The sequence below is a fragment of the Leptodactylus fuscus genome, chromosome 2 (genome assembly GCF_031893055.1).
Source record: "Leptodactylus fuscus isolate aLepFus1 chromosome 2, aLepFus1.hap2, whole genome shotgun sequence".
In the NCBI taxonomy this organism is placed as follows: Eukaryota; Metazoa; Chordata; class Amphibia; order Anura; family Leptodactylidae; genus Leptodactylus; species Leptodactylus fuscus.
The window spans coordinates 285322607-285339438 of NC_134266.1; the positions used below are offsets into that span (position 1 = coordinate 285322607).

Sequence of the window (16832 nt, forward strand, 5' to 3'; positions counted from 1 at the left end):
TGTGTTATCTGTGGTGTTACATAGGACTGCCGGTGACATCTACTACATTACCTGTATATAGAGAGTTATCACTGTGTTATCTGTGGTGTTACATAGGACTGCCGGTGACATCTACTACATTACCTGTATATAGAGAGTTATCACTGTGTTATCTGTGGTGTTACATAGGACTGCAGGTGACATCTACTACATTACCTGTATATAGAGAGTTATCACTGTGTTATCTGTGGTGTTACATAGGACTGCCGGTGACATCTACTACATTACCTGTATATAGAGAGTTATCACTGTGTTATCTGTGGTGTTACATAGGACTGCCGGTGACATCTACTACATTACCTGTATATAGAGAGTTATCACTGTGTTATCTGTGGTGTTACATAGGACTGCCGGTGACACCTACTACATTACCTGTATATAGAGAGTTATCACTGTGTTATCTGTGGTGTTACATAGGACTGCCGGTGACATCTACTACATTACGTGTACTCAGTGAGTTGTATAAGCGAGCGCCTTGTCCATGTGTTGTTCCTCTTGTACTCACCTGTATATAGGACACAGTATACACAGGGGCCGGTTGTCTCGACCACGCGTAACCGTGGCGTAACCCAGACCAACCTCCTCCCATGGCTGAGCCCCTCATAAATAACACTGACACTTTTGGATGGTTAAAATTGTGGGGGTCGGCCACAGCTTTATTAAACGTACACACATCGGCAGAACCCTGCTATCCCCTCCCTTTCTAGACCAAGCGCGTCACCAGAATGCCCCGCCACCGCATTGCGGTGTGCATGTGATGTAATATTCAGCGGGTGACGCGCCTCATCTTCTACACCGATGACCAGAGGGGATGGGAAGGGGAAGGCGCAAGGTCCCGCCACCGGAACCCGACGTAAACCTACAAAGGGGTCCGACCCCCCTCCAAGAGCATAAAAAGAGCACGCTCAATACCATCCTGAAGCCCAGACAAAAAAATGTCTAGACCAATGTCAGACAAATGGACACCATCACCCCGGAGCAGCGCCCTGTTGTCACCCTCAAGCTGCCTGTGCCGAACCACCACTCCCGACCGGGAGCGGACGTGGCGCGACACACGCAAGTTAAGTAGGCGCCTCGCACGCTCCAAAGCTGCCGGATCTCGGGCATCACGCCACCTTGCCCGAGGGACAATTTCAGACCAGACAATAATGACATCTTGAAAAAAGGCAGGAAAGCGATCCACATCAGATCGAATCAGGGAAATCAACTCAGATAAACGCATCACACCCAAATCGTTGCCACCGGCATGAAACACCAGCACCACAGGGGCCTGGGAGGTTCTTCCAATCTCAACCACTTGTGGCAGCATCTGCGACCAGCTCATCCCTCTGATTCCGTGCCATCTCAGCTCCGCTTCCTGGAAACCGAGTTGCAAACCTCCAGGTCGGATTGCGGCACGCCGCGCTGCCCAATAAATATACGAGTGGCCTAAAATCCAAACCACTGGATAAGGACCTGAAAAACAAAGAGAGACGTCAATGCAAATATATAAAACCCCCTTTTTATTTTTTTTTATTTTTTTTTTTTTAAAAATCTTATGAAAAACAAAGACTATTGGGAATTGTTAACCGGTTGTTTAAGCACATCTCCTCAGACACCACATAAACTAACGACAATTAGACAAATGTGTGGTTAAGGCTGGGATTGGCCACAGCGATTTATTTATAATTTAACAATTTAAACTTAAAATACACAAACAAAAAACCCCTTTCATGCCCCGCCTTCTTCAATTACGACTCTCCCAGAGGTTGCCCACTGTTGGACAGCGACAGTGTGGGCAAACTCCGCCCCGCCGCGGGGCATGGACCTTCCGCCACGCTGTGACAACTAAAAGAGAGAAAAAACCAGAAGAAAACAAACATAACAACACATAAAAACCAAAAAACCGCATGGGTAGGGTGGGAGGGAGTTTCTCTCGCCGATGCACGGGCTGAAGGTACAGGCCACGCCCACGTACCCATTATTTAAACTCAAAGCACCGCCCCCAGTAACGCCCTAACTCCGCCTACTCTCCCCCTCCGTCCAAGGCGCGAAAAAGGCCGGAAGGCATCGGGGTGAAGGAAAGGTGAGGTGATAAACCATAACAAATGGCGGTGTCTGATTTAACCCTTTCTAGGGCAGAACCAAAAACCCCATAGTCTCTGCCCTTTTCGCTAGGCCCTTCAAGGGCTGCCAGGAAAACCAACCCAGAAAACATAAAAGGAACACAAAAAAAAAAAAAAACAAAAAAAAAAAAACTAAGTTGTAAGAAGACCTGGGCGGACATAACGTCTGTAACAACTAGACCGCCAACGGCCAATACGCTTAATCTCATCTTCTGAAAGGCCTGCCGCGTCGGCAGCAGTAGCTGCCCCGATGCGGAAAGAGTGCGTACCAAAATCATCCGACGGGACTCCCAAAGCAACAAGACAACGCTTAAACAAAGAATCAAACTGGAATCTCGTAAAAAAGGAGCCGTCAGCATGGACTAAAAACTGGCTAGCCAAGGGGCGAAGCGCCACAAAACGACGCACTCGATCGACGGGGCATAAAGGACCGTCCAAACGCGAAATAGACAACCAAGTACCCTGACCGTAAGGGTCAGTCTTAGACCGTTTAACCCGGACACGGATGGAATCTTGCAATAGCACTACATCGTCTGCGGCCAACCCACCTGCTGCCCGACGGGATGGGGCGACTAGCTCACCCACGCGCAACGCCCCAAAAAACGCCAATACAAATGCACAACTCAATAATTCCGCCTCAAACGGGGAAGAACAGACCGATCCTGTTATCCCGACCAAGCGACGCAAAAGAAAAAACGAAACCGGGCGACGCTTATCAACAGGGCGCGCAGACTTCTTCCAACCCCGCAAAATCAACTGAAAAGCAAAATCCTTCGTTACATCCGGAAAACCCAACAATTTAAGCCCAAAAGCTACTCCCGACAACCTCCGGGCCGCAGTAGCGGCCAACACGCCATCCGACTTCAAACGGGCTAAATAAGCAAAAGTCAAATCCTTACAACAGTCGGGATCCAACAGCCTTTCTGGTGAACCAAAGGACAGCCACTCATTCCACGCCTTACCATGTGCAGACCAAGTCGCAGCCGTGACGGATTCTTGCAACAACGGGCTCAGGACTGCAGAACCAGATCCCACAGCAAAGGAGGGCACGGGCAGCCCACCAAATCCGCTCTCGGGTGCAGGTCTCTGAAGCGCTCCCACTGAAAACGAGAAAGAGCATCAGCAACAACGTTATGAACACCCGGGACATGGCGAGCCTTAAAAACCAAATTGAACTGTAAACATTTCAAAACCAAACGGCGGAGCAAAGACAAAACAGGTAAAGAGCTGGACGAGAGACTATTAATTACAGAAACAACGCTCTCATTGTCACACCAAAACAAAACACGCTGATTCGCCATGTCCGCGCCCCACAACTCCAAGGCAACCACAATTGGAAACAATTCCAACAAAGTAAGGTTACGAGTAAAACCAGCAGACAACCAGCTTTGGGGCCATGGAGCAGCGGACCAGTGGGAACCGAAAACGGCCCCATAACCAGACGAGCCAGCAGCGTCAGTGACAAGCTGGAGGTCAGAATTGCACAACTCCTTCTCTGGGAAACAAGAAACACCGGAATAATCTAACAAAAAGGACTTCCAGACCTTCAAGTCCTCCCGCAGGACGCTCGTTATCCGCACATAATGATGCGGCATGCGGACTCCAGCCGTGGCCATAGACAGGCGTCGAGAAAAAACACGCCCCATAGGAAAAATTCTACACGCAAAGGCCAGCTGACCCAGCAAAGACTGCAAACGAGACAGCTGGACCTTGCGGGCCGACAAGCAAAAATCCACATCCGCCCGAAGGCGAGACAACTTGTCCTGCGGAAGCTGAAGTATCATACGGTCCGAATCAATAAGAATGCCCAAGAAGGAGAGTGACGAAACCGGACCCTCCGTCTTGTCAAGCGCAAGAGGAACCCCAAAATAACCTGCAAAGAAACGAAAAGTGTTAAGTAAATATTCGCACAAACGAGAAGAAGCAGGACCAACAAAAAGAAAATCATCTAAATAGTGAATCACCGCCTGGGACCCCGTCTCTTGCCGAACAACCCACTCTAAAAACGTGCTAAACAACTCAAAGTAACGGCAAGAAATGGAGCACCCCATGGGCAAACACATGTCATAATAATACGAACCCCCAAACTGGCAACCCAATAAGTGATAGCAATCTGGATGTACCGGCAACAGACGAAACGCCGCTTCAATATCGGATTTCGCCAAGAGGGCACCCCTGCCGGCATTGACCACCAAGGAGACCGCTCTATCAAAAGAGACATATGACACCATCGTCTCCTCCTTCGGGATACCATCATTCACCGATTCGCCCGGGGGAAAAGACAAATGGTGAATCAATCTGAATTTACCGGCCTCCTTCTTCGGGACCAAACCCAGCGGGGACACCCTAAAATTTGGAAAAGGGGGTTGTGCAAATGGGCCAGCCAAACGACCCAACTCAACTTCCTTATCAATCTTAACCTGAGCTACAACTAAATCTTTCTGGACAGAACGTAAATTATCCGAAAACGTAACGGAACAACTAGGAACATGAGGTATATAAAAACCAAAAGTAAAACCGTTAAGCAGTAGGTCTGCTTCCTGTCTCCTGGGGTACCTGTCGAGCCAGGGGCGCATCCTTACTGCGCTCACCGGCGTCCTCGGGTTTACCCGTACCGGACTTAGGGGCCCTACCGCGCTTGGCACAGCGCAAGGCGGAATGAGCTCCTCCACAAATTGAACATTCATGCTTGAAACGGCATGATGTGAAGAAACGACAGTGTCCTTCATTAAACATCCAACAGGCGCCTGGCCTGCGAACGGCCGCGGAGGGAGAACCGGCTCCCCCAGCGGCCGCGGATGGAAAGGAAGAGGAAATCGGCTTTGGCGAAAGCATCAGCTGGATCCAAATGTCAGTAGCCTTGGAGGCCCAACCAACTTCCGGCTGAAGCGCCAACCGACGCCGAAACTCCTCGTCGTATCTCCACCATGCCGTCCCTCCATAAAGCTTGTGAGCTGTAAAAATAGTCTCAAGATATACAAAAAGATCAGCTGCCATAGAAGGTGCTGATTGACACAGGATACAAGAATAAATAGCAAAGGCTTGTAACCAATTCGAGAAAGTTTTAGCTACTTTGGGCTTCTTATCATCACCCCGACCAAACCCTCTTTCTTTATCTACCGTAATCTGATCGGGCGATAACAAAAGCCAAATATCAACAAACTCATTAGACGTGATCTTTTGCCGAAGCTCCGCCGAAACATGAGTACCCAACGGAGCCACAGCACAAAAATACGAATCACGAAACCTTAAACCTGAAGGAGGGGGAACCGGCTCAGGCTGCGTACCAGCCGCCCCTGGAGAAGCAAGAGACTGCCCCCTACCTTCCAACTGACTAACCATAGCCTTCAACACATCCAATACATCACCACCAGCAGGTGGCGTTTGAGAGGACCAAGCCTGTGAACAGGACAACTCACCAGCCGGAATCACTGGAATCTGCGACGAGGCGATCAGGGATGGAGGCAACGGAGCCACTACAGGAGGAGGGTCAGGAACCACAGCAGCAGGCACGACTGGGACGCCCTGGGCGGAACCATATTCCCTCCTCCCACTCCGCCTCCTGGAACTCCTGCTGTAGTGCGAACGCCGTGACCTACGGGAATCGCGCGATGAAGAAGACGAACGGGACTCTGATCTACGCCTGCTGTAACGAGACCCCCGACGCCTACGGCGACTCCGCGACCTAGAGCGACTCCGATAACGCCGCGAACGACCTGAACGTAAGGACTCATCATCAGGCCCAAAGCTCCTGTAGGAGCGGGCCCCAGACCCCGGCACATGACCAGAAAGCGAACGGGAATGAGTACGCGGCAAAACATGCGGAGTTCCGGGGATATAATCTACGTCAAAGAACTCCTCCTCACTGTCATGAAACAAAACTGGAGAAACCGCGGCAGGTAGGGGAACCGGCGCCTGAGAGACTACATTCTGGCACATTGCGGCACTGTCTGTCCCAGCCGGGGTGGTAGATGCCCTCCCAAACCACCGCGCCAATCTACCAGGCTGCGGGGGGGTGCCAAAGTGGGAGCAGAAACAGAAGGGTCACTAGACCCAACAGGGGGCGCAACTACTGTGGCCTGCTGGGAAGCCACCATAGGGGGGGCACTCCCTTGAACAAACTGGGCAGGCACCGGGGGGGCAACATGCAAAGGGGGCTCAACAACCATGGGAACCTCTGAGGCAGCAGTAGTAACAGCCGTAGGAGGAGGGGGGGGAACCACCCCCCCAACCGATTGCCCAGACACCATTAAAGGGGGCCGACGCCCGCGAGCCCGGGCGCCCGCGCCACCCGACTGTGAAGTTGCGCGCCGCCCGGTACGTGCAGGAGCCCGGGCAGCACGCGACACAGAGCGCGCAGACCCCCGAGCCGGAGCCCTGCTCCGGCTGCTGGGGGCCGCATCGGGGGACAGCCGCACGGGAGGCCTCGCCGTCCTACTAGGCCGGGTAGAGGTCTCCCGCTGCGGCATTGGTGGAGCGGGAGGCAGGCTGAAACCACCGCTCGAAGAGAGCAGTGTTTCCAGCCATGCCGTCCCCTCGTCACTTACCCTTCGCTGCAGCAGCTCCATGAGCTGCTGTTGCCGGGTACCTTGGTCCATGATCTTCAGACGCGAAGATCAAACCGCTCCGAACGCTGGCGGGGATCCAAGAGGAAGTCCCCGCCCAGCGCCGGAAGTTAAATAGCGCGGGTAAACCCCGCCTCCTCCAAACCCCGCCCAGGCCAGCGTCAGCCGCCGGGAGGGGGGAAGGAGGAAGCGCACTCAGCACGCGCAGTCAAGACCCGGACAGCTTAATCAGCCGTCCGGATCGCAACTCAGTGACTGCTCCTGGTGTCGCTGACGCTTCCTCTCTTATCTTTTCTTCTGGGTCCCCGGGGGCCGCACACTTGTTAGTCTTGGGACTAGTTATTTGCTTCTCTCATTGTCTCTTCTCCTGTAAATGCTCCTCAAGACTAAAAGTGTAACACAAAGAAGGAAACGACAGAAATGGAACCTCCAGCTCTTGTAACCAAGATGTCTTGTACTTTATTCAGTAGCAGTTTCCTTCTGTCAGTCTCAGGTGCCGGTGATGTCATCTCATAAGGTTTTCAGTCTGTCCCTGTAATTGATCGATGTCACCTTACTAGGATAGTCAGATACATTTCAGTATTGTCAGCTTTCAATGTTTATCATCTGACTCTATCACTGGTTAAATCAGTATTGCACCCCCATGTCCCCCTCTTGGTCACACACAGCCTCCACCCCATGTCCTCCTATTACTCACACACAGCCTGCACCCCATGTCCTCCTATTACTCACACACAGCCTGCACCCCATGTCCTCCTATTACTCACACACAACCTGCACCCCATGTCCCCCTCTTGATCACACACAGCCTGCACCCCCATTCCTCCCTCTTGCTCACACACAGCCTGCACCCCCATGTCCCCCTATTACTCACACACAGCCTGCACCCCATGTCCCCCTATTACTCACACACAGCCTGCACCCCATGTCCCCCTATTACTCACACACAGGCTGCACCCCCATGCCCCCCTCATGCTCACACACAGCCTGCACCCCCATGTCCCCCTCGTGCTCACACACAGCCTGCACCCCCATGTCCCCCTCGTGCTCACACACAGCCTGCACCCCATGTCCCCCTATTACTCACACACAGCCTGCACCCCCTTTCTTCCTTCTTGCTCACACACAGCCTGCACCCCCATGTCCCCCTCTTGCTCACACACAGCCTGCACCCCATGTCCCCCTATTACTCACACACAGCCTGCACCCCCTTTCTTCCTTCTTGCTCACACACAGCCTGCACCCCCATGTCCCCCTCGTGCTCACACACAGCCTGCACCCCCATGTCCCCCTCGTGCTCACAAACAGCCTGCACCCCCATGCCCCCCTCGTGCTCACACACAGCTTGCACCACCATGTCCCCCTCTTGCTCACACACAGCCTGCACCCCATGTCCCCCTCTTGCTCACACACAGCCTGCACCCCCATGTCCCCCTCTTGCTCACACACAGCCTGCACCCCCATGTCCCCCTATTACTCACACACAGCCTGCACCCCCATGTCCCCCTCTTGCTCACACACAGCCTGCACCCCCATGTCCCCCTCTTGCTCACACACAGCCTGCACCCCCATGTCCCCCTATTACTCACACACAGCCTGCACCCCCATGTCCCCCTCTTTCTCACACACAGCCTGCACCCCCATGTCCCCCTCGTGCTCACACACAGCTTGCACCACCATGTCCCCCTCTTGCTCACACACAGCCTGCACCCCCATGTCCCCCTCTTGCTCACACACAGCCTGCACCCCATGTCCCCCTATTACTCACACACAGCCTGCACCCCCTTTCCTCCCTCTTGCTCACACACAGTCTGCACCCCCATGTCCCCCTCGTGCTCACACACAGCTTGCACCACCATGTCCTCCTCTTGCTCACACACAGCCTGCACCCCCATGTCCCCCTCTTGCTCACACACAGCCTGCACCCCCATGTCCCCCTATTACTCACACACAGCCTGCACCCCCATGTCCCCCTCTTGCTCACACACAGCCTGCACCCCATGTCCCCCTCTTGCTTACACAGCCTGCACCCCCATGTCCCCCTCTTGCTCACACACAGCCTGCACCCCCATGTCCCCCTCTTGCTCACACACAGCCTGCACCCCATGTCCCCCTCTTGATCACACACAGCCTGCACCTCATGTCCCCCTCTTGCTCACACACAGCCTGCACCCCCATTTTCTTCTCTTGCTCACACACAGCCTGCCCCCCATGTCTCCCCTCTTGCTCACACAGCTTGCCCCCCATGTCTCCCCTCTTGCTCACACACAGCCTGCACCCCCATGTCTCCCCTCTTGCTCACACACAGCCTGCACCTCCATGTCTCCCCTCTTGCTCACACACAGCCTGCACCTCCATGTCCCCCTCTTGCTCACACACAGCCTGCACCTCCATGTCTCCCCTCTTGCTCACACACAGCCTGCACCCCCATGTCCCCCTCTTGCTGACACACATCCTGCACCCCATCTCCCCCTCTTACTCACTCACAGCCTGCACCCCATGTCCCCCTCTTGCTTACACAGCTTGCACCCCATGTCCCCCTCTTGCTTACACACAGCCTGCACCCCATGTCCCCCTCTTGCTTACACAGCCTGCACCCCCATGTCCCCCTCTTGCTCACACACAGCCTGCACCCCATGTCCCCTTCTTGCTTACACAGCCTGCACCCCCATGTCCCCCTCTTGCTCACACACAACCTGCACCCCCATGTCCCCCTCTTGCTCACACACAGCCTGCACCCCATGTCCCCCTCTTGATCACACACAGCCTGCACCCCATGTCCCCCTCTTGCTCACACACAGCCTGCACCCCCATGTCCCCCTATTACTCACACACAGCCTGCACCCCCATTTTCTTCTCTTGCTCACATACAGCCTGCACCCCATGTCCCCCTCTTGCTCACACACAGCCTGCACCCCATGTCCCCCTCTTGCTCACACACAGCCTGCCCCCCATGTCTCCCCTCTTGCTCACACAGCCTGCACCCCGTGTCTCTGCTCTTGCTCACACACAGCCTGCACCTCCATGTCTCCCCTCTTGCTCACACACAGCCTGCACCTCCATGTCCCCCTCTTGCTCACACACAGCCTGCACCCCATGTCCCCCTCTTGCTCACTCACAGCCTGCACCTCCATGTCCCCCTCTTGCTCACACACATCCTGCAGCCCCATTCCTCCCTCTTGCTCACATACAGCCTGCACCCCCATGTCCCCCTCTTGCTCACACACATCCCGCAGCCCCATTCCTCCCTCTTGCTCACATACAGCCTGCACCCCCATGTCCCCCTCTTGCTCACATACATCCTGCACCCCATCTCCCCCTCTTGCTCATACACAGCCTGCACCCCCATGTCCCCCTCTTGCTCACACACAGCCTGCACCCCCATGTCCCCCTCTTGCTCACACATGTTCTCTTTTCTCCTTCTTACCTTCCATCAGTCCCAGCAACTTCCACACTGTTGTGTCCCGAATCGCTCTGCCCCCCCCCCCCCCAGTCTGATGACATCCTAGTGGGTTAAAGGACCTTTCATGATGTCATGACATCATCTGAGGTCCTTTAGCCTGCTAAGATTTAGCATCTACCACAGGAAGGAACCCCGGAGCGGATGCTCAGACCAGGACAGGTGAGTATAAGTATTTTTTGATACACGTCCCCTGGGCTGGTATGTAATATAAAGGGGCTCAGTACTGTATATATATCTCTGAGCGCTCACATACATTCACTGAGACTGGAGAGAAACAGATGAAGACGCTACAATTTATTTCCTGTGAAGTAAACAAATAACAATGTATCGTATATAGAATAGTATACAGTATATAGACCAGGGAGAGGTGGATACAGATTCCATATTGGGAGATTTTCCTTATGTACACATGGAAGGTTCTCTCTATAAACCGGGGATCGGTGGGGTTTCTACTGAAGGAGCAAACCTAAGATCTCGAACATCTCAGGGATACACCAGACACCTTGGAAGTGGAGATTTTGCTTGGGGAATGTTCACATCTGCATCGTTGCTTCCATTCTCGTTGCCAATCCATTGCAGGACCAGAAGTATGGACAACCAGTCCGGCTAATGATGGGCAAGAACGGATCCCGAGGGACACTTGGAGGCTTCGAACTAAGACTCTGACACAAATGTGAACTTAGTCTACAGAGTTTTTTTGAGGAACAAGGTACGACGTGAATCTATTGCTACTCGGTATCTTTGCGGTGATGGGCCCCTAGTTCTTGTTCTGTCCCACCTGCCGGGGAGTTTGGAAACCTGTTTTGTACCCCAACATTTTCTGTAAGCTCAGCCGGATCTCCTTCACTCTTACCCCATAGATGATCGGGTTAATGGTGGCCGGAAGCAGAAAGTAGATGGCACTGGTTAAATTCTGTATATCTACCGAGACTGATGTCTCCAGCCGATATATGAGGGCCGATAAGACGCTGCTGGCGTAGATCATCAAGGCCACCATGATGTGCGAGCTGCATGTGTTCAGGGCTTTGTTCCAAGACTGCTTAAGGACAAACATCGTAGTATGTAGAATCGTAAGGTAGGAGATGAAGAGAAGACTTCCTTCCACCACTGTGATCATCATCCTCACGATCAGCCCTATGGCTTGGATCTTGGAGATGTCCTCACAGGCCAGTTTCAGGATTCCCATGTTCTCGCAAACAAAATCAAGAATAACATTGGATTTACAAAACTTCACCCTGGCGTCGAGATAAACTATTGGAGTGACGACCAGGACACTTCTCGCCAAAGCGGCCAAAGCCAGTTGGGTTAGTAAGCGATAGGTCATGATTTTATGGTAGCGCAAGGGTTTACAGATGGCTACGTATCTGTCTAAAGCCATCAACAGGATGACGACGGACTCAAACATGACGATGACGTAGACGAACCACATCTGGACCAGGCATTGACTCAAGGTGATCTGGTTCAGGTCAAAAGCCAAACCCAAGAGAAACTGTGGCATGAAGGTGGTTGTGCAGGAAAGGTTGACCAGAAACAGGAGACAGATGAGAAGATACATGGGAGACTGTAGAGTCGGATCCGCCATGATCCTGTAGATCATGACACAATTACTGAACAATATTTGCGAGTATATGAGAAGAAACGGGATGAACAACAATCGCCTGTGGACTGTGATTCCGGAGAACCCAACGAGGAGGAAGGTGGTGTGAGATTGGTTCACATTGGGGTTGGTAGTGAAGGTCTCCATGGATGATGGTGGCTCCTAAAATCAGAAAGACATTGATGACATATAGAAATCATTATTGTTTTCGTTGGGGCCCAATGAGGTGCAAATCCCATATAATGTGACCAAGGCAACAATTACTTCTAAAGAGAAAGTCCAAGGAACAAAACTTATGTGAGACCATTCACTCCTCTCAGCGGTAGACCCGGGAGCCATGGCGGCCACTTACCTCCTCATGTACTATTACAGCAGATGTCAGGACGGGGTTAAAGGGCCATTCTATATGTTGTAATGGTCTGTCCTACAAATGGTACCCGACCTTTCCCCAGAATGTGGGCCCCTCATCTTCTGCCCTCCCCAGTGAGCCAGCCTCCGACCGCTTCATCCAGGCGGAGGATAATGGAGAGGTTGTCGTGACAATGTGCAACTTTCTCCGTCCACTTCTATGGCAGCTAAACCTATTACTTGTACAATGTATAACCTGTAAAGAGCTGCAGCAAATTATGGTAAAACGTGTAGTAAATGGCTTGTCGGTACACTACCGCTACGTGTGAATCCAACTGTAGGGGCTTGTCACTAGACTATCACCTGTTTATCTTAAAGGGGTTTACTAGGAATTATTGGAAATTCAGGCGTTGTTGAGTTCTGCTCCTCTTTCCCTTTGGTGTTGGGACTCACTGGGCTGGAAATGACGAGGCTCACATGACCACGAAGACCAAGCACTTCCAACAGGGTGAGTACCGTGCACACAGTCCTGGGGATGGGGGAATTCAGTATGGCTTATTTTGTTCTATATCCACCTTGGCTGCCCCTGAGTTTCCTGCAAATCTTGGGACAACCACTTTAATGGGGCACCACATCTACATAATGGTCTCTGCACCCACAATCCCACATTTGGTACCCAACATTACCAAAAGGCTGGATACTGCTGCACCTCCTGGTCTGAGTTACTTAGGGAGCTGTCTGGCAGTGTTATATGTGCCCGGTATGACCGTTTTATTTGGACACTGTTTGATACATATATTGGGGAGATCTAATATTACTAGAAGGACCTGCCCAGGGGACTGTATATACATTTGCCCAGGGGACTGTACATACATCTGCCCAGGGGACTGTAGATACATCTGCCCAGGTTGTGTCTGCTCTGTGCTGCTCTTGTGTACAGTAATGGACATGATCCATCACAGACACTGAGTGGCCATCGTACGTGTCTCACTGCTGTAATGTTCTCCTGATGGCCTATAATATCCAATAATACCGCCACATGAGACCAACATATCCAATAATACCACCACATGAGACCAACATATCCAGTAATACCGTCACATGAGACCAACATATCCAATAATACCGCCACATGAGACCAACATATCCAATAATACCGCCACATGAGACCAACATATCCAATAATACCATCACATGAGACCAACATATCCAATAATACCGCCACATGAGACCAACATATCCAATAATACCGCCACATGAGACCAACATATCCAATAATACCGCCACATGAGACCAACATATCCAATAATACCGCCACATGAGACCAACATATCCAATAATACCGTCACATGAGACCAACATATCCAATAATACCGCCACATGAGACCAACATATCCAATAATACCGCCACATGAGACCAACATATCCAATAATACCGCCACATGAGACCAACATATCCAGTAATACCGCCACATGAGACCAACATATCCAGTTATACCGCCACATGAGACCAACATATCCAATAATACCGCCACATGAGACCAACATATCCAATAATACCGACAATCATGACAACATCTCGTGCAGACGTACCAGACCTGACCACAACATTAATCAGACCCTATACAGACCCCTGATCAGACCCCGGAATTTATTTCAGCCCCCGCATTGTACCCCAGAACTAATTTATACAACGGCATTAATGCAGATGATTAGAGCCCCGCACTTAATATGGCTTCCTATTTCATTCTTGGTCATTGCTGGAGTTCCTCCTTAGGTTGCCTCTATGTGCGGGCACGAGCTCCAGTCCTCTGACAGCTCCGGCCTCTCCGCGTTTCGGGTGCAGTTCTCCGCACTAATCTTTAGGCTTCAGGGACCTCAGTGTTTTCTCAGCTGTCGTCCCCGGAGATCTCGGCCTCATAAACAGGATGATAATTAACAGATATTTCCGCTGATTAACTCCAGCGCTGGAAATGAACATGTAGCTGGCGGTATCATAACCCTCTGCAGTATATGGGGCGCCCACGGCTGCAAAGGGTTAAATAGGACTTGTATATGGACTGTCCAGCCATCACGTGTAAGGACCGCTTGGGGTCATGGGAAAAAAAAACATGGTGGCTGGTAAATAAAAGAGGTCGCAATGTTGTGCAAGTGACAGTCCCTATAGAGCCTCGGAACGGCCGCCCAGAGCAGGTGTCACTTTTTAGGTTATGGGACTGTGGGGGGCTAATAATACCTTATGAAAAATTGTGTATAGAGGTGGGGGCTGAGATTGTTCTATCTGTCCATAGATGAGCAATTTGGAGACTTGCCAGACTGGTTATGTAAATACTATGCTCTGTGTATTGGGTGATGCTATCTTACAAAAGATGGGGACAGATCGTCTGGAATCAGGGGCATTGTTAGGAAAGGATCAAAGACCAAAGACCCTTCCAAAGATAAAGGGACAAGAGAAGGGTAATTAAGCTAATTGTCTCCAACAAGGATGTCTTTTGTCTTTAGAATACCATGAGATAGACATCTAGGGTGTGTATTTGAGACATGTGCTGATGGCTGCCATTTTGATTGATACCATGCTGCTACCATGAGGTCACTGACTCCATTTTAGAGTAGAGCTAGCCTTCAGGGGGGGTGTGACCTCTCTCCAGTTTCTTATCCAATAGATATGCATCAGGGCTATTGTTACGAACTTCTCCATCAATAGATGTTAGACTAGTTATACTAGCCAATCCTGTTCTGTCTATGCCATGTGATATATATTGTTGTTCTAGCCACCATTAAATCAGAATCCATTTTGATACACCACCACCATGTGTCTTCGTGATTCTCCAGGCTAAAGATGGCTGAAGCCAATCTTGGCCTGTTAATTAATTTTCCTTTACAGACAGCATATCTCTGGGGTATTATGATTCCCCCAACAGGACCAAGAACCAATAATAAACCAGACATGTCATAGATATTGGGGTCCGACCACTGGGGCCACCATCCATCCTTTGTTCAAGGGGATGGTGAGTTATTCTCTATTGGAATGAGTGAAATGGATGATTGTAGTGAAGGCAATGGGGGCCGATCCCACTACATATAAGTCATGGTAAAACCCAACGACCCCGTACACAGGATGGTTTGGCGCTGATCCTACAAGCTTTCTATACCTCGAGTTTAGATGATATGTCCCTGAATAGTAAATCCCTTATGGGATTGGTCCACAACCTTTTTCGGACCAGGGACCAGCTTCAAGCAAGACCATTGGTGTTCGTGTTATGGAGGGATTTGGATCTGATTATAGGGAGGCTCCACCGTGTAGACTGGAAGGCTCTCTGCTGGGATGTTCTGCGGTGCAGGCCGGCGTGACATGGCATCGGAGCGGACACGGTGAATCACTAGACTCACGCTAAGCCACGGTACATTGGTAATGTGTAAGATATTGGGTAGCGCAGTGTCCTTAGCAGCTAGAGGACGTCGCGCTACCCAATAATTTACACGTTATCATAGCAACGTGGTCTAGTGCAAAGTATCCGAGACCAGCCTGCCGCCCTCCTCATGGACCAACAGAAAAACCCAACAGCCCAGTCCTGGTCCACGAACCCATAGTTGGGGACCCCTGCCTTATAGAGTATGGCGCCTATGTAGCATTCACCCCATAGACACTTGTAGACTATGGACTGGGCACTTCTTCAGTGTCCTGTCCGATTTACATCCAGAACAAACTGATCATGTAGGGAAATGGTCGGAATAATGACTTATGGTAAACCCGCACATTAGACCAAAGCCCAGGTGTAATAATGGTGACAGTGTGCGAATATTAGTCACGTATCCCCATCACATGGGTTTGTGTCTGTTCCGTGTGTTCCCCGAGCACTTACCTCAGGTACTCGCTGCAGCATCTGCACTGGCCCATCTTCATACTCTTCAGTCATCTTCTTGTCACCTGAAACATGGACTGAGGAGTAACCCGAATGCAGTAGAACCTGCCATCTGCCCATCACTACCTGGTGGTGATGTCAAACCTACATAGTCATGGATGTATGGACCACACAGACTGGTATATGGAACCACAGACAAGATCACCCCCTGACAGATTGTTCTCCAAGGAGCAAAACCCAAACCTATACAAGACGTCCATCCAGTCAGTGCATGGAACCAATGTAAGGTGAGGTCTGCTCATGGCATCTATAGCGCTATAGGTTGGGGCACTCCGGAGTCACCTCATGAGGTTTGATCCATAGCCCTATAAAGATGAACGTTCCTAGTTCTTCACATTGAGAAACAGGTTGCATTTCTTCTTCTACACCAGAGCAGACCCCTCCCGGTCCCTGTAGACCACAGCACAGAGATTCTAGCAAACACCATGGAATACCTGCGCACTGTGCAGCCGCCAAGGCTGGAAACGTATAGACCCCAACAGTGGAGTGACCCCACCAGAGAAGGAGCACAACCCACCAGGTGCAGCCCAGGGGTAGGGGGTCTCCAGTTCTGTCTTACCTGACACCAGCTGTATCCACAATGGCCGTGTGTCTTCTTCTCTTTCTGCCCTTCACGTTCTCCCTCCTCCAGCTTCTCTCATTGGTGCAGATGTTTTGGAGGGACCCTCCTTGGCCCACCCACTCCATAGAAATCTTAAATAGAAGACACTGAGAATATTCCTACAAGGAGGTGACTATAGGAGCTGCACAAAGCCGGATCCTGGGACACTGTCTATAGGGGCCAATGACTTC

At 51.3% G+C, this 16832-nt stretch overlaps 2 protein-coding genes across 2 annotated transcripts in view; one reads left to right on the plus strand and one right to left on the minus strand.

Annotated features, from left to right (window-relative positions):
- The window catches only part of LOC142194239 (stromal interaction molecule 1-like), a 308297-nt gene that overhangs the window by 141378 nt on the left and 150087 nt on the right, over positions 1–16832 (plus strand). The gene's annotated exons all lie outside the window — the stretch shown is intronic.
- Positions 10656–16034, minus strand: LOC142193519 (olfactory receptor 52K2-like). The gene is made up of 3 exons (XM_075262492.1): positions 15981–16034; positions 10951–11931; positions 10656–10778 (listed from the first exon to the last, which is right to left on the minus strand). The coding sequence occupies exons 1-3, from the start codon at positions 16032–16034 to the stop codon at positions 10656–10658; spliced, it is 1158 nt and encodes a 385-aa protein (XP_075118593.1).